The sequence below is a fragment of the Sciurus carolinensis genome, chromosome 11 (assembly GCF_902686445.1).
Source record: "Sciurus carolinensis chromosome 11, mSciCar1.2, whole genome shotgun sequence".
Taxonomy (NCBI): Eukaryota; Metazoa; Chordata; class Mammalia; order Rodentia; family Sciuridae; genus Sciurus; species Sciurus carolinensis.
The window spans coordinates 72628424-72647784 of NC_062223.1; the positions used below are offsets into that span (position 1 = coordinate 72628424).

The 19361-nt window shown below is 36.9% G+C and overlaps 1 protein-coding gene across 1 annotated transcript; it reads right to left on the reverse strand.

The window, feature by feature from the left end:
* Window positions 1–2763: 2763 nt before the first annotated feature.
* On the reverse strand, window positions 2764–3717 carry LOC124958162 (olfactory receptor 51J1-like). Its single transcript, XM_047515930.1, has one exon. It carries the CDS (start codon window positions 3715–3717, stop codon window positions 2764–2766), a length of 954 nt encoding a protein of 317 aa, XP_047371886.1.
* Between the last annotated feature and the right edge of the window lie 15644 nt (window positions 3718–19361).

The window sequence follows — 19361 nt, forward strand, 5'->3', positions numbered from 1 at the left end:
GGCATAGAGCACTTTTCTAATTTAGTATTAGGAAGCTTGTGTAATGAATGTTTCCCTTCTTTTATTTTTTGTTACATTAGCTATAAGGATACTATTTTTTTTTTCACATTAAAGCAGCACACACAGAAATTGCTCACTCCTGTGTAGCAAGCATGCTCTTCAGTTTGTATGATCTTTATATTTCCCACTTTTTGGTTCTTTTGAGATATGTTTCATTTTACCTTCACTTAATAAAATAACCATTTGCTGCCGAAAAAAATTTTTTTAAATGTTGATTTTTGGTGTTTGGTCAGCTTTATTCTGTCACTAGGAAAACTATAATAAAATACATGATTATCATTATGGATTAATCTACTTAATTTTTAGTTTTGACAAATTTTCCCTTACACCTTTAAGATTGCTATCTCTTGTCTGCCCTTTTAAGATTGCTATCTCTTTCATTTTAGCAGCTTTACTTTTGAATGGATAAATTCCTTGAAGGGAAAAATAATAATAATCCAGGCTTACTTCTCTAGACATCCCTTCTCTTGGAGTCTTGACCTTTATAGTCTCATTCCTTTGATGTTCTTTGAATTTATTTAAAAGTACTTCTTTAAATTTTCTAATCGTTATGGGCAGGATGATTGACTTGACACAAATAATATTACCTGGGTAAGTGTGGAAATATCTATAACATTCCCACATTTTTAAGTGTTCAAATTCTTAATTTATCACCCTACATACTTGAATATAAAGATGAATAATTTTTTCCTATTGAAAAGATAAAGAATTAAAAGAGTTTCAAAGGATGTAGATTTTAAGTTAGGATAGTAATGATAAGGACAGAAAAAAGCCCAAACTGATATTTTTCCAGAAAGTCATATTGAATTCAATGTCATAGATAGTAGTATATTTCTAGACTCTTTTCAGCATGTGGTGTTCTAAGATTCTTCCATCTGAATCTGACATGGATGCAAGCCTGGACTTCAGAATAATGGGGTGATAAAAGTTAGAAAGAATGGAGCCATGGCGGAAGCAGTATGTGCAAAAATCTATTCTAGGATGGGGTTGCAAGGGTCCCACTAAACTGAGCATGATCTGACAAAAATCTAAGGATGAGTATATCTACATTTAAATCTCAAAATTTTCAACAGCATCAGATATAGGCACAATCGTATTTAAGAAGACTAAAGAGTCTCTGTGCAATCTTAGAAATGGAAATGAGTTGCTAAGCCATTGGACAGTCTGGCACCATCACCTCATCTGCACATCAATAGCTGTGGAATGTCTTTCTCCAGGTTCTATAAAAATACTCCCTCTTCTCTTCCCGGGGAATCATCCATCTCTCAATTCTTAATCTATGGGATTGCCAGAGTTTACCTTACTTGATTTTCCTTGATAAGTCAAGGTCATTGTCCTCTGCAGAACCTTGCCACTGAAGGTTACAGGCAATTGCAGATCCCCAGGTCGGGATCTAGGGAAACTGGTAAACGGAAACCCGGAGACAAAGTCACAGAATTAACTTTTACGAGAAGTCTTTGTCAGTTATTGCTATCCTTGCAATGCAAAACACAATATGACCATTTAAAATGTTTAAAATTCATATTCAAAGCTTTATTGATTTGTGGTTACTTATAACTTTAAAATTGATTGTAAATTTTTTTTAGGAGGCATAAAGTATAGCAAAGATGGAGAATGTAGGGGAAAATTTGTATGCTCTGTAAATAGAAGGCACTTTGCCTCTTTTTTCACTACTTTACCTTTAGGGCCTAGAATTGTGTCTGATGTATTTTTTGTGTTCTGTAAATTCTACTTGACTGAATACTAATAAGATCAAGGAGATTCAGTTTTTGCTCAGTTGACATGAGCTAAGAATAATAGATCAGAATCTGGAGTCTAATCCATCTCAATTCCAATGCTAACTCTGAGATACATAGGTTTCTGTCAACAATATCTATGTTAATAAGATGTTTATCATATCTCAACACCAATGTTTCATATTAAGAATTATAACTATATTATTATATAATATTTAGTCATTCCCTACCTCAGTTTTATTGTAGAGAATGACAAAAAAATAAATATACATGAATACATTTGCATCTCAAAAATCTCAAATTCTTTCCCTGAAAATATAAATATATGCTCTTTATATTACTTGAAGGATCTGAAAAGGAATAGTCAACCAGATAGAAGTTATCAATGTATACAAAGAGGATGCTTGCTTATTTGAAAGTTTTTGCATCTGGGGGGAAAACTTCAGAATTTTGCAAGATTAGTAAATTTTGGAGCTCCCAGTTTGGAACATTGGTGAAGTTGGGTGAATTCCACATTAAAGCATGTGTGGAAGCCTCCTTTGAATTAGCTCTGGTGCTCCCCTGCTATGGAATTCAAGGGTCAATAACTGAAGAGAATGCAATATACTCACTTACTCTCTTCCTGGTAGAGAGAACTCAGCAGATTTCTCAGGACACCTTCTGACTCCCAGCTGCATTTTCCTCATGAGAAACCATGTTTTCATAAATCTTTCTTGCATTCCTGCTCCAAGTATGTGAGGTAATAGAAAACTTAATGTCGCACAATCTTCTTTAAAATATTATTAATTCTCCATTAATTATGCATATTCCATGCCTACTTGCACGTTCATTCCAATTCACTGTCATATGAGAGCCTCCTGTTAGAGACCATGTTTTAAGGCAACCTCAGTTACAACCATGTAAGGTAGGACCTCCTATGATTATAGAAAACTGATCAATGAAACCTCCCTTTTTACTTGACCTTTGACTAAACTCCAGATCTCTTCTTTGCTAGCATTCTGATAATGCCACGACGAATCTCCTTGGTCTTAATACTATAGACAATGGGGTTGACAATAGGTGGGAAGAAAAGGTAAGCATTGGCCATCATGGTTTGCAGCAGAGGAGATACATGTTTTCCAAAGCGATGCACCATAGATAAGCCAATCATAGGTGTATAATAAGCAAGTACAGCACAAACATGTGAGCCACATGTGCTGAGTGCCTTCTTCTGCCCTTCTCCAGTGGCAATACCCAAGATAGTGTGGAGTATGAACCCATATGAGATCACTATGAGCAATGAATCTAGGCCAAAAGTGGAGGTAACAATGAAAAGTCCATAGATATTGTTGACAGAAATGTCCCCACAAGGTAGATGGATAAGGTTAGGGTGGAGGCAAAAGGAATGAGAGAGGGCATTATTGCCACAGAAGGGAAGCCGCCGTAAGAGCATGGGCAATGGAGCCATGAGTATAATACTCTTCAGTCCAATAATAACTCCTGTGCCAAAGATACGGGGCAGTGTCAGAATAGTTGTATAGCGCAGTGGGCTATAGATGGCGACAAAGCGGTCCACAGACATGGCCAGAAGCACAACTGACTCCATTATGGAGAAAGAATGAATGGAGAACATCTGGAGAAGGCATGCTTCAAAACTAATCTCAGTGGTGCCAAACAGGAATATGCCTAGCACTGTAGGCAGGGTGGATACAGAGACACCAACCTCAGCCAGTGCTAACATGGCAAGAAAGAGATACATGGGCTGATGGAGAGAAGCATCTGTTCTGATGACATGAAGAATGGTGCCATTTCCAAGGAAGATGATAATGTACATCAGGCAGAAAGGGATGGATACCCAGAGGTGCTCTGCCTCCAGTCCTGGGATGCCAACCAAAATGAATGTTGTAGGCAAGAACCCCAAAGAGCTATTGGAATTCTTCATGATGAAATCTCATCCCACAGGATCACTGACACCTCAAAAAGTAAAAACAAACTAGTGAGGTGACACTGTTATGGAGAAAGATGATTGGGCACTGAGGCAGAGGAAGAAGAAAGCAAACTCAGGTTCATGTGGCCAATGGTCTCATATCTGGACATTGACAAATTACCATCATCAGGAAATTCCCATTGTGAAGGGGTTTACAGTTTCCATTACAGGGACATTCTCGACTAATAGAAAAGTATGCATTTAAATTGAAGTGCACCTTGAATCGGCTGAGGGAAAAATGGCTGCCCTGTTGGTGTGGAGATGTTTGACCCTAGAAAGTTACTGGGGAGACAAACACGTGGAGGTAATTTCAGCACAAGATATGAACTAACGCTGGGAATAGATGAACAGACATTAGTGATTAATGCATCGATTCCATATACAAAACAGCTAAATGAGTGCGTATAAGTCATGGAACAATTAAAGTCCAAGGTGAAGTCAAGACAATGGCAGTGAACACAGTCTGGAGTGAGTTGCAGGAAAACTAAACTTGAAAAGCATAGGGCTTGGACCTGCACTGGGTTAGCCATTCTGAGCTCTGAAAATTCTAGGAAGCAACCATAAAGATTGTGTGCAAAGGTCTGGACGATTCAGGAGGAATCAGGTTCATGAAAATATTGTCAAGATGGTATCCACTATATCTTGACTCACAGTTCTCAAAAACAACTTACCTTACCCACTGAAACTTCTTTCTGACTCAGGCACATTGCTGAATTCTCAGTAACAGCAATACTGGGAACCTAAACAGAGTTTCAAGGAATGTTCTCCTAGCAGGAGAGGAAGGCAATAGAGAAGAAAACCACCTGCTTTGATTGATCTCAGTGTTGATAGTAATAATATGGTAATAATACATGGAATCCTGGGCTGAGAGGGTAGGAAGAACACACACACACACACACACACACACACACACACACACCTGTTTACCTATTCACACATGCACATAGTTTCCATACTTTCTGAATATCTACCTGCAAATCCTCATTTGAATTCTCCTTCAGCCACTGCTGCACTTCCCCAGCAACAGGGACCTCGCTGTCCCATGCTGGTTATTACTAAGTTCTCTGCCTTGCAGATCTGTAACCGGTGAGAATTCCTCTATATAAAGCACTATTCAGGACTTGGGTAACATAGAGTTCTGGACTTACTATAAAACCACTTGCAACTTTCAACCACAGATCAGATAGTGCATCTTCTCTCACTCATATTAAAATATAATCATTAAATACACTGGGGTTTTCTTACCAATTACATTAAGTGCCACAGAAGAAAAATTCAGGATACCATAAAAGGAAACTAAAGGAAGAAACCTAAATTATTTTTAAAAGTCAGGAAAGCAACACTTCAGCTGATACCTGAGGAATTAACAGAAAATTTTCAGATTAAATGGAGAAGTTGATTGAAATGTGGTACAGAAGGGAAAAATAAAGACAATTATTGTTATAGGCAGGATAGCACTTTGACAAAGACCAGAATAAAACATGGAGAAAATGAAAACTATTAATATATTATGATATTCAAATCATTGATTTTTTTATAATTTTGAAAAAATATGAAAATATAAGAGGAAAGAATTAAAAAATCATTTCTTGCCAAGATATCCCTGGGTACTTAACATGGCCTGATGCAGTTTAACTCAGCAGCTATTAGTTTAGGAAATGCTGTGTGTGAAGTGTTGCATCTAAACGTAATGTAGAGAAATTCCAAGGAAAATCATTGACTTCAAGAAATGATTACACACATTGCAACATCTCAGGGCTGAGGCTTGGGGAAATTTTCTCTGTCCATTTAGTATGCTTATTTCCATAAGCACAACTTATTTTAGTTCTTTAAATGAACTAAGTATCAGCAAACCCCTGGATCATGCAACCCTTTCTCTGTGCTGCCTCACTGTGCACTCCATCTTGCCTGCCACATCTCAAGTGATGTAATATTGGAAGAGACAATTCTTAGCAAATACTGGAAGCAGAGTCTGTCCTCCCCTGACTTCTCTGCCCCTCCATGCTCTCTTGTGTGTTCCTTTTTTGTTTGTTTTGTTGTCCACCCTTCTTGCATTTATGCATAGATGTCAACCTCTATCTCAAGTCTCCCAGCCAGGTAGGATAAGGTCAGGCCTTTTAGAGAGAGATCCTCAGCACAATCATTCTCCTGAGTTTAAGATTCATTTAACAAGAGCACTTCAGGTTGGGAGGTAACAAAAGGGGTCATTTTGTTCATAGCCCAATACAAAAAGACAGAAAAATCAGTAGAAAGAAAAGAATGTGATAAAGTGACTTGAATATCCTTGAGCAAGACAGGATTGGAGGTGACTCCTATGTGCAACACAACTTATTTTGCTTTTGTGCACATGTGTTTCTTTGTTGTGAAAGATAAAGATGTTAATATCTACATTATCCACAGATAATGACTGTGACTATTTAACATGAGCCTTTAACAACCAGTAAATGCAGTATCCTTTCCACACACTATTTCTTTTCTCGGGCATTCTTTGAAAAGATCAATCAGAGTCATCTCATTTCCAACTTTCTATTAAAAATGTTCTTCTCTTATCACTCACTGATGCTCAGGCTACAACTGTGAGGGAAGCAAGAAGACAAAGTTTCCACTTCACAGATGAGCATCTAAATGATACATTTGCATTTTGTGAATAACTGATAAAAAATCATGGCAAAATTATTCTGGCCCATGGTGTCCTCTGATATTTTTGTTTTGCTCTTCACCTGCTGTCAAGCCTAAGAGACACTATGCTCCTTCTACCACACAGATTCAGATAGCTAGGGAGGTGAGTACTGACTAGGGAAAAACCTAGAGGGCTTTAAAGAGTGAGGCAGGGGTGGGACTCCTGGAAGCTGTTCTGGAGGCAGGGATGGGAGATGGTGAACTTGAGCACTTACCATAGGCTCACTGGACCAGGGAAGCTCATTTCAGCAAGTCCCTCCACTTTGGCATTATTACCTTCCCAGTCCTGGGGCTGGAATGCTGCCTCCTTCTTTGTAAGCTGATCAGAAGCCCTTGGAGTAGAGTAATAAGCAGGGAATCAGGTCCCCTGAGGAATTACCCAGATAATTACATCGCCCTTCTCAATATCTGGAGAACCCCTATGGGAAATAAGCAAAGGCATAGGAATGAGTACAATAATATTTACCTAGTATGATAATTGAATAATTAATGTGCATGAATTACTGAGAATATTTGCTGCTTATAAAAACTATTCCATAAACATGGGTATGCACAGTTCTCAATAACTAGGTTATGGAAGCAGCCTAGATTTTTTTTTTTTTTTTTTTTTTTTTTTTTTTTTTTTTTTGCGGTACTGGGGATCAAACTCAGGGCCTTGTGCTTGCAAGGCAAGCACTCTACCAGCTGAGCTATCTCCCCAGCCCGGAAAATATGATGTTAAGTGAAATAAGTCAAATACATAAAGTCAAATGTCATATTTTCTCTCATATGTGGATGCTAGAGGAAAACAAAAGGAAAAAGTGCAGTCACAAAAGTGGAAGGGAAACCACTGGGTTGAGAAAAGGGAGCCGGGGGAGGGCAAAGGGAGGGTAAGGGGAGATGCTGGGGAGTATGACCAGACTATGTTATATGCTTGTACAAATGTGCCAAATGAAATCTGTATTCTGTTTAATTAATACACACCAATAAATATGTTTTAAAAAACACACCTTATAGATTGGCTAAATAACTATTGTTGGACAATTGTATCCTAGAGAAATATCATATAAATTTATTGTGGTTATTAACTATTACTTTTATGAACATGTATTTACCAAGAAAGGTGCAAGGCACAGAGGAGTTAGCATGCAAAGAACATCAAGGATGCTCAATGAGAGGGACCTGCAAATTTTTCTGCCTAGTGCTATCTACTGACTCATTTTCCTCTTTTCCATTCCATGATCAGTTTGGTTTGGTCTTCAACATAATATGAAAATGTGGAGTTATGACTTATAAATAGGTGCATCTCTAGAATAAGATAAGTAAGAAATTATATTATTCACCATTCAAACTAATTCTCACAGTGATCTCACTGTATATAACTGGTAATAATTCAATGTTTTCCCTTTCTCTAGAAATAGATGGTACTGAATAGCTTTAAAAAGGTGACTTGAAAGACTGATATAAAGTTGTAAATGTTTCTGACATTCTATAAATTACTGCTGGAATAGGTTGAATTTTCAGTGACTGATGAGAAGTTTAGAAAAAAAAATTACTTCAATATTAGCACAGATTTGAAAAGAGAGAAAACTCTAAATACCATCTCTGGCCCTGCCAGCAGCATCGAAGCCTGCTCTTTGTTGGGGATGCAAATTATTAGGACAAAACACCTCTAAAATGTTTATTCCACCATCACTTGGATAATTAATCTGACTTTTCCACATGGGGATGGAGGAAGGTATAGGAAAAAAATCTATGGTATAGAGTTAGTGGAAAGAAGGTTTTACCCACTGTAATTCCTGTTAATACAAAGAAGTATTCTATCCATTGGAAAAGTCTTCTCCCATTGCCAACCTACATATTGGAGCATGGTTCATCAACATTTACAATGTGTATGGAAGGATAGACAAGAGTAGGACTACCTCAGAGCATTTTTCTGAATCTGAAAAAATGATGACAGAAACTTAAATCCATCATGGCCCCCAAATTTAAATCCATGATGGCAGAAGTGCTGATATCTTCTGAAATCCTTCCTAGGAAGACCACATGGGTCTACTTACATTATGCAAGAGAAATACATTTGTCAAGAAGGGAGGAAGAGACCTTTGTTTATCAAGATTTACCTGTAAGAGAACCACCTCATTTTAGGATGAGAGGTTAATTAAAATCTTTGTGTTAGAAAAAAAAAGAAGAAATTAATAATCTCTTTCTTATCAGATAAAGAAAATAAATATGAGTTCCTTTTGGAAAGAATTGAAAACATGACACAGACAGAACTGTATTGGAGATGAAGTTGGAGGTACTGAACTATTGGTAGAGTTGAACCAGCAGACATGGTTTTAAGCCTCTAGCTTCAGCTCTATAAATCTTTAAACTTAACCTTTCAAATTTGAAATCTTAAGAGTAGTTTTGATTTGTAGTTCTCTAATTTGCTAGAGATGTTGAACATTTTTTCATATATTTGTTGATGAATTGTATTTCTTCTTCTGAAAGTGAAGTAACTGTTGAGTTCCTTAGCTCATTTATTGATTGGGTCATTTTTTTGTTTGTTTGTTTTTCTGGTTTTTCTTTGGGGTTAAGTATTTTCAGTTCTTTATGTATCCTGGAGATTAATGATTTATCTGAGGTGCAGGTGGCAAAGATTTTCTCCCATTCTGTAGGTTCTCTCTTCACATTATTGATTTTTTTCTTTGAATGAGCCAGTCACACCCATTTATATCTTGGAGAAGTGAGAAATTGGCATTCCAAGTAATTTGCCAAAGTCACAGAGTCATTTGGTGACAAATCTGACATTAAAACTAGGAGGGGAGAGAGCCAAGATGGTGAGCTGAAGGGAAGCTGCATTTCTTGTTGCCCCATGACTAGGATTCAAGCAGAAGAAATACTGTTTCTCTGTGATGCAGTTATCGCTGCCCACCAGTCCCTCGCTGTTCACCCCTGTTCACCCCTATTCACTCACCATGATTGCCCATCATTTGCCTGCAGATCACCCTCCATTTGCCCACAAATTGCCTGCTGTTTGCCTGTTTGTCTACCTTTTGCCTGCCCATCACCCACTGCCTGCCATTTGCCTGTGGACCTCCTACTGCTCACATTGCCCACTGCTGCCTGGAGGTTCATTATCAGGGTAGCTGCATATTTGGTTACATGTGAACACTGCCATCTTGGGACACGAGCCAGAACCTGGGAGTCCAGGGCCAAGGAGACTGCAAATTTGCCACTGCCACCATCAGGGTGCTGCAGCCACAGTCTCGGGCCACCAGCCAGGGCTTAGACATCTATTGCAGGGTACCTGCAGGTCTGGTTGCACCTGAGTTCTTCCTGCTAGGTGTGATAGTGGCTGCCATCTGGCTGCCTTTTTTCAGGGTCACTCCTTTGTGTGAACACATCTCTGGTGGTCTCTCTGCAAGATGGAATGGCACTGAGATCTTGGGACTGAAGCGAGGCAGAGCCTGGAAAACCTGAAGTCGAATCTGGGTTGTGTGGGCCAGTCTGGGTTGGCAAGTCTGTGGAAAGCCAGAGACTGGGGGCATTTCTCTGGGGGGAGAACAGGTTGGAGAAACTGGAGATAACGGAGTTCTCTTCAGTTCAGTGAAATCTGAAGTTTGTGGGAGACAGAAGGGCCAGCTACAATGGGTGGGAAGACTGGAAGAGGGTGTGAGGGCATCTTGCTATTGGCTCACCTAGCCTACGGGTCTAGCACCCACTGGACTAGAGCTACCATCAAACCTCAGACAACCCCACCTATCTGTGGAGAAGGGAAGTTGAGAAAATTTTTGAAAGCCAGTGGAAACAGTTGTTCAATTTTCCAATGAGACCCCCCCCATCTCTACCATCTTTGAAACCAAATATTTTTCATGCATCAATTTATTGAGCAATGGGATATCTGAAGAGTATATTACAGTTTTGTGTGTGTATAAGAATGTTGTGTATTCTTATATTTTTAATTTTGTTTTTTACATCTGTATATATTTTTCCTGTCACTATATGTCACCCTGGATTCTCTTTCTCACTTCTCTTGTGTTAACAGCCAACCTCTATTAGTTCCTCCTTCACTCTTACTATAAATTTTTACCTCTATCTTCTCTCTTTCTCCCTCATAAACATCACCTCCTATATTATTTCTGTTCCCTCTTCATCCATCATTTGAAATAGTAAATCCTCTTAGTAAACTTACTTTTGATATTGTAGACAATAATTGAATGCATTATTTCTGCTTATTGTGACAAAACTATAGACACTATTATAGGAGTTATTTAGTGTAAAGCTGTATATTGTTTGCATTGGGTGTTGTTAATATTGGCTTCCCCCTTAAAATGAAGTATTGGAAGCCTTTAAGGACACTATAAGACTATAGGGTAGAAATTGTACTGCATCAGATCCATACTGCTAGATGGGAAGACACAAACAACATGAAAAAACAAGGGAACAAAGTACCTCAAACAAACCAAGATGTTCCAACAACAGAATCCATAGACAACACAGTAGAAGAAATATTAGAGAAGTTTAGAAGGCACATGATTAAACTGAGCTTAGAAGTGAAGGTTGGCATCAGAGAGAAAATACATGAAGTGAAAGATCGCTTCAATAAAGAGGCAGAGATAATAAAAAGGAATCAAGCAGAAGTTTTCAAAATGAAGGAAACAATAAACCAAATTAAAAATTCAATGGAAAGTATCACTAACAGACTAGACCTCTTGGAAGACAGAACCTCAGACAACCAAGACAAAATATATACTCTTGATAATAAAGTTGACTGCACAGAGAAGATGGTAAGAAACCATAAACACAACTTCTAAGAAACATTTGATAATAATGTGAAAAGTCCAAATTTAGAATTTATTGGAATAAATGAAAGCATGGAGATACAAACCAAAGGAATGCACAATCTTTTCAATGACATAATATCAGAGAACTTCCCACATCTAAAGAATAAAATGAAAATCAACTACAAGAGGCTTACGGGACTCCAAATGTACAAAATTACAGCAGACCCACACCAAGGTACATTATAATGAAAATGGCTAACATATGGAATAAGGACAGAATTTTAAAGGTTGCAAGACAAGAAAATCAAATTCCATATAGGGCAAAACCAATTCAGATCTCAACTGATTTCTCAACCCAGATACTCAATGCCAGAAGGTCCTGGAATGGAACAACATATTTCAAGCTCTGAAAGAATACGGATGCCAACCAAGAATTTTATATCCAGCAAAATTTAACTTCAGCTTTGAAGATGAAATAGAAATCTTCATGATAAACGAAAGTTAAAAGAATTCACCACTAGAAAGTCTGCACTTTAGAACATTCCCAGCAAAATATTCCATGAGGAGCAAATGGGAAAAAAAAATGAAAACCAACAAAGGGAGGACTTACACTAAAGGAAAAGTCAATCAAAGGATAAAAAGTGTCAAGTTAAAATCAAAATATATACCAAAAATAAACCAAAATGACTGGGAATACACATTGTATCTTAGTAATAACCCAGAATATTAATGGCCTAAACTCATCAATCAAAAGAAATAGACTGGTAGATTGGATTTTAAAAAAAGACCAACAATATGCTATCTCCAAGAGACTCACCTCCCAGGAAAAGACATCCACAGACTGAAGGTGAAAAGTTGGGAAAAAACACATCACTCACATGGACTGTGTAAACAAGCAGGGGTTTCCATCCTCATATCAGATAAAGTGAACTTCAAGACAAAGTTAGTCAGAAGGGATAAAGAAGGACATTTCATACTGCTTAAGGGAATTGTAACTCAACAAGACAGAGTAATCATAAATATTTATGCCCCAAACAATGGAGTATCTATATGCATCAAATGAACCCTTCTCAATTTCAAGAATCAAATAGACCACAACACAATAATACTGGGTGATTTTAACACACCTCTTTTACCACTGGATAGACCTTCCAAACAAAAACTAAACAAAGAAACTATAGAACTAAGTAATATGATCAATAATTTAGACTTAACAGATATATATAGAGTATGTCATTCATCAATGAGCAAATACACTTTCTTCTCAGCAGCACATGGATCCTTCTCTAAAATAGCCCATATATTATGCCACAAAACAACTATTCACAAATACAAAAAAAAAAGAGAAATACTACCCTGCATTCCATCAGATCATAACAGAATGAAATGAGAAATCTACCATAAAATAAAAAAATAGAAGTTACTTCAACACCTGGAGGCTAAATACACACTTTTGAATGCTGAATGGATAGCAGAAGAAATCAGGGAGGAAATAAAAAAAAAATACTTAGAGGTAAATGAGAACACCAATACAGCATATCAAAATCTCTGGGACACTATGAAGGCAATGCTAAGAGGAAAGTTCATTGCATTGAGCTCATTCATTAAAAGAATAAAAAGTCAACAACTAAATGACCTAACATTACATCTCAAAGCCCTAGAAAAAGAACAAATCAATACCAAAAGCAGTAGAAGACAGGAAATAATTAAAATCAGAGCTGAAATCAATGAATTTGAAACAAAAAAAATTCAAAAAATTGACAAAATGAAAAGTTAGTTCTTTAAAAAAATAAATAAAATGGATAAATGCTAAAATACTCTAACAAAGAGAAAGGAGAGAAAACTCTAACTACTAAAATTCATGGTGAAAAAGTAAATATCATGATGGACACTACTGAAATATAGAAGATAATTAGGAACTATTTTATAAGTTTGTACTCCAATGAAATAGAAAGTCTCAAAGAGACTGACAAATTTCCAGAGGCATATGATGTACTCAAACTGAATCAGGAGGACATACACAATTTGAACAGCAGATCAATTTCAAGAAATCAAAGAGAAGATGCCATCAAAAGCCTACCAACCAAGAAAAGCCCAGAACCAGATGAATTCTCAACTGAGTTCTTCAAGACCTTCAAAGAAGAATTAACACCATTACTCCTCAAATTATTCCATGAAATAATAAAAGAGGGAACCCTTCCAAACTCATTCTATGAGGCTAGTATCACCCTGATACCAAAAGCAGACAAAGACACATCAAGGAAAGAAAACTTCAGATCAATATCCCTGATGAACACCAAAAATTCTCAATAAAATTCTGGCAAATCACATACAAAAACATATTAAAAAGATAAAAAACATATTAAAACGATAGTGCACCACAATCAAGTGGGGTTCATCCCAGGGAAGCAAGGTTGGTTCAACATATGGAAATCAATAAGTGTAATTCATCACATCAATAGACTTAAAGAGAAGAATCAGATGATAATCTCAAAGTTGCAGAGAAAGTATTTGACAAAACACAGTGTTTTAGTAAGCTTTTTCACTGCTGTGACTAAATGATCTGACCAATACATTTATAGAGGAGGAAAGGTTTATTTGAGGGCTCACAGTTTCAGAGGTCTTAATCCATAGAAGGCCAGCTCCATTCCTCAGGGCTCAAGGTGAGGCAGAAATCATGAGAGAAGAGTGTGGTAGAGGGAAGCAACTTGCATCATCAGGAAGCAGAGAGTCTCCACTCTCCAGATACAAACTATGTACCAGAAAGTCATGCCCCAATTCCAATCTCCTTCAGTCACATCTTACCACTTCAATTAATCCCATCAGGGATTAATTCACTGATTGAGTTAAGACTCTTATAACCCAATCATTTCTCCTCTGAACCTTCCTGCATTGTCTCACATGTGAACTTTTGGGGGACACCTCACATTCCAACCATAAAACACAGCAGCATCCATTCATGTTCAAAACACTAGAAAAACTAAGGACAATGGGAGCATACCTCAACATTGTAAAAGCTGTCTATGCCAAGCCCAAGGCCAACATCATTCTAAATGGAGAAAAATTGAAATTATTCCCTCTAAAAATGGGAACAAGACAAGGATGCCCCCTTTCACTACTTCTAGTCAACATAGTTCTTGAAACTCTAGCCAGAGCAATTAGACAGAAAAAAGAAATTAAAGGGATAAGAATAGGAAAAGAAGAACTCAAACTATCACTATTTGCCAAAGACATTATTCTATATTTAGAAGATCCAAAAAATTCCACCAGAAAACTTTGAAAACTAATAGATGAATTCAGCAAAGTAGCAGAATATAAAATAAAAACCCATAAATTCAATGCATTTCTTTTTTTTTTTTATTGTAAACAAATGGGATACATGTTGTTTTTCTGTCTGTACATGGCGTAAAGGCATACCATTTGTGTAATCATAAATTTACATAGGGTAATGTTGTTTGATTCATTCTGCCATTTTTTCCCTTCCCCCCCTCCCCTCCCACCCTTCCCCTCCATCTATACAGTCCTTCCTTCCTCCATTCCTGCCCCCCTCCCTAAACCCAACTCCAACCCCAACACTAACCCTTCCCACCCCCATTATGTGTCATCATCCACTTATTAGCGATATCATTCTTCCTTTGGTTTTTTGAGATTGGCTTATCTCACTTAGCATGATATTCTCCAGTTTCATCCATTTGCCTGCAAATGCCATAATTTTATCGTTCTTTATGGCTGATTAATATTCCATTGTATATATATACCACATTTTCTTTATCCATTCATCAATTGAAGGACATCTAGGTTGGTTCCACAATCTGGCTATTGTGAACTGAGCAGCTATGAACATTGATGTGGCTATGTCTCTGTAATATGCTGATTTTAAGTCCTTTGGGTATAGGCCAAGGAGTGGGATAGCTGGGTCAAATGGTGTTTCCATTCCAAGTTTTCTAAGGAATCTCCACACTGCTTTCCAGAGTGGCTGCACTAATTTGCAGTCCCACCAGCAATGTAAGAGTGTACCTTTCTCCCCACATCCTGGCCAACACCTGTTGTTGCTTGTATTCTTGATAATTGCCATTCTAATTGGGGTGAGATGGAATCTTAGGGTGGTTTTGATTTGCATTTCTCTTATTACTAGAGATGTTGAACATTTTTCCATATGTTTGTTGATTGCTTGTAGATCTTCTTCTGTGAAGTGTCTATTCATTTCCTTAGCCCATTTGTCAGTTGGATTATTTACATTCTTGGTGTAGAGTTTTTTGAGTTCTTTGTAGATTCTGGAGATTAGCGCTCTATCTGAAGTATGATTGGCAAAGATTTTCTCCCACTCTGTAGGCTCTTTCTTTGCATTGCTGATAGTTTCCTTTGCTGAGAGAAAGCTTTTTAGTTTGAATCTATCCCAGTTATTAATTCTTGCTTTTATTTCTTGTGCTATTGGAGTCCTGTTGAGGAAGTCTGGTCCTAAGCCGACATGTTGAAGCTCTGGACCTACTTTTTCTTCTATAAGATGCAGGGTCTCTGGTCTGATTCCGAGATCCTTAATCCATTTTGAGTTTAGTTTCGTGCATGGTGAGAGATATGGGTTTAGTTTCATTCTGTTGCATATGGATTTCCAATTCTCCCAGCACCATTTGTTGAAGAGGCTATCTTTTCTCCATTGCATATTTTTGGCCCCTTTGTCTAATATGAGAAAATTGTATTTATTTGGGTTAGTGTCCATGTCCTCTATTCTGTACCATTGATCCACCTTTCTATTTTGGTACCAATACCATGCCGTTTTTGTTACTATTGCTTTGTAGTTGAAGATCTGGTATTGCGATACCCCCTGCTTCACTCTTTCTGCCAAGGATTGCTTTAGCTATTCTGGGTTTTTTATTCTTCCAGATGAATTTCATAATTGCTTGCTCTATTTCTGTAAGGTACATCATTGGGATTTTAATTGGAATTGCATTGAATCTGTATAGCACTTTTGGTAGTATGGCCATTTTGACAATATTAATTCTTCCTATCCAAGAACATGGGAGATCTTTCCATCTTCTAAGGTGTTCTTGAATTTCTTTCTTTAGTGTTCTGTAGTTCTCATTGTAGAGGTCTTTCACCTCTTTTGTGAGATTGATTCCCAAATACTTTATTTTTTTCGAAGCTAATGTGAATGGGGTAGTTTTCCTAATTTCTCTTTCTGAAGATTCATCGCTTATATATAAAATGCCTTAGATTTATGTGCATTGATCTTATATCCCGCTACTTTACTGAATTCACTTATGAGATCTAAAAGTTTTCTGGTGGAATTTCCTGGTTCCTCTAAGTATACAATCATATCATCAGCAAATAGGGATAGTTTGAGTTCTTCTTTTCCTATTCGTATCCCTTTAATTTCTTTGGTCTGTCTAATTGCTCTGGCTAGAGTTTCAAGGACGATATTGAATAGAAGTGGTGAAAGAGGGCATCCCTGCCTTGTTCCAGTTTTTAGAGGGAATGCTTTCAGTTTTTCACCATTTAGAATGATATTAGCCATGGGTTTAGCGTAGATGGCCTTTACAATGTTAAGGAATGTTCCCACTATCCCTATTTTTTCTAGTGTTTTGAGCATGAAGGGGTGCTGTATTTTATCAAATGCTTTTTCTGCATCTATCGAAATAATCATGTGATTCTTGACTTTAAGTCTATTGATATGGTGAATGACATTTATTGATTTCCTGATGTTGAACCAACCTTGCATCCCTGGGATGAAACCCACTTGGTCATGGTGCACTATCTTTTTAATATGTTTTTGTATGTGATTTGCTAAAATTTTGTTTAGAATTTTTGCGTCGATGTTCATTAAGGATATTGGTCTGAAATTTTCTTTCCTCGATGTGTCTCTGTCTGGTTTAGGAATCAGGGTAATATTGGCTTCATAGAATGAGTTTGGGAGAGTTCCCTCCTCTTCTATTTTCTGGAATACTTTGAGAAGTATTGGAATGAGTTCTTCTTTAAAAGTTTTGTAGAACTCGGCTGAGAACCCATCTGGTCCTGGACTTTTCTTTGTTGGAAGGCTTTTGATGACTTCTTCTATTTCATTACTTGAAATTGGTCTATTTAAATTGTGTATGTCCTCCTCGTTCAGTTTAGGCAATTCATATGTCTCTAGAAACCTGTTGATGTCTTCGAAATTTTCTATTTTGTTGGAGTATAGATTTTCAAAATAGCTTCTAATTATGTTTTGTATTTCAGTCATGTCTGTTGTGATATTTCCTTGTTCATTCTGAATTTTAGTGATTTGGGTTTTCTCTCGTCTTCTCTTTGTTAGTGTGGCTAAAGGTTTATCAATTTTGTTTATTTTTTCGAAGAACCAACTATTTATTTTGTCAATTTTTTGTATTGTTTCTTTTGTTTCAATTTCGTTGATTTCAGCTCTGAGTTTAACTATTTCCTGTCTTCTACTACTTTTGGTGTTGGTCTGTTCTTCTTTTTCTAGGGCTTTGAGCTGTAGTGTTAGGTCATTTATTTTTTGAGTTTTACTTCTTTTATTAAATGCGCTCCATGAAATAAATCTTCCTCTAAGTACCGCTTTCATAGTGTCCCAGAGATTTTGATATGATGTTTCTTTGTTCTCGTTTACCTCTAAGAATTTTTTAATTTCCTTCCTAATATCTTCTGTTATCCATTCATCATATAGTAGCATATTGTTTAATCTCCAGGTGTTGGAGTAGTTTCTGTTTTTTACTCTTTCATTAATTTGTAACTTCAATCCATTATGATCTGATAGAATGCAAGGTAGTGTCTCTATCTTCTTGTATTTGCTGACATTAGCTTTGTGGCATAATATATGGTCTATTTTAGAGAAGGATCCATGTGCTGCTGAGAAGAAAGTGTATTCACTCTTGGTTGGATGGTATATTCTATAAATGTCTGTTAAGTCTAAATTATTGATTGTGTTATTGAGATCTATGGTTTCTTTGTTCAGTTTTTGTTTGGAAGATCTGTCCAGTGGTGAAAGAGGCGTGTTAAAATCACCTAGTATTATTGTGTTATGGTCTATTTGGTTTCTAAAATTGAGAAGGATTTGTTTAACATACATGGATGAGTCACTGTTTGGGGCATAGATGTTTATGATTGTTATATCTTGCTGATTTATGCTTCCCTTAAGCAGTATGAAATGTCCTTCTTTATCCCTTCTGACTAACATTGGCTTGAAGTCCACATTATCTGAAATGAGGATGGATACTCCAGCTTTTTTGCTGAGCCCATGTGCATGGTATGTTTTCCCCCATCCTTTCACCTTTAGTCTATGGGTATCTCTTTCTATGAGGTGAGTCTCTTGCAGGCAACATATTGTTGGATCTTTCTTTTTAATCCAATCTGCCAGTCTATGTCTTTTGATTGATGAATTCAGGCCATTAACATTCAGGGTTATTATTGAGATATGATTTGTATTCCCAGTCATTTGGTTCATATTTAAAATTTTTGACACATCTTGGTTCCTCCTTTATTTGACAGTTCCTTTAGGATAATTCCTCCCTTTGCTGATTTGCTTCTTTGTTTTTTATCTCTTCCTCATGAAATATTTTGCTGAGAATGTTCTGTAATGCTGGCTTTCTTTTTGTAAATTCTTTTAGCTTTTGTTTATCATGGAATGATTTTATTTCATCGTCAAATTTGAAGGTAAGTTTTGCTGGGTATAAGATTCTTGGTTGGCATCCATTTTCTTTCAGAGCTTGAAAAATGTTGTTCCAGGCCCTTCTAGCTTTTAGGGTCTGGATTGAAAAATCTGCTGATATCCGTATTGGCTTCCCCCTGAATGTAATTTGGTTCTTTTCTCTCACAGCCTTTAAAATTCTGTCTTTATTTTGTATGTTAGGTATTTTCATTATAATGTGCCTTGGTGTGGGTCTGTTGTAATTTTGTGTATTTGGAGTCCTATAAGCCTCTTGGACTTGATTTTCCATTTCATTCTTCAGATTTGGGAAATTTTCTGATATTATTTCTTCAAATAGATTGTTCATTCCTTTGGTTTGTTTCTCTAAGCCTTCCTCAATCCCAATAATTCTCAAATTTGGCCTTTTCATGATATCCCATAGTTCTTGGAGATTCTGTTCATGATTTCTCACCATCTTCTCTGTTTGTTCAACTTTGTTTTCGAGGTTAAATATTTTGTCTTCAATATCTGAAGTTCTGTCTTCCAGCTGTTCTATC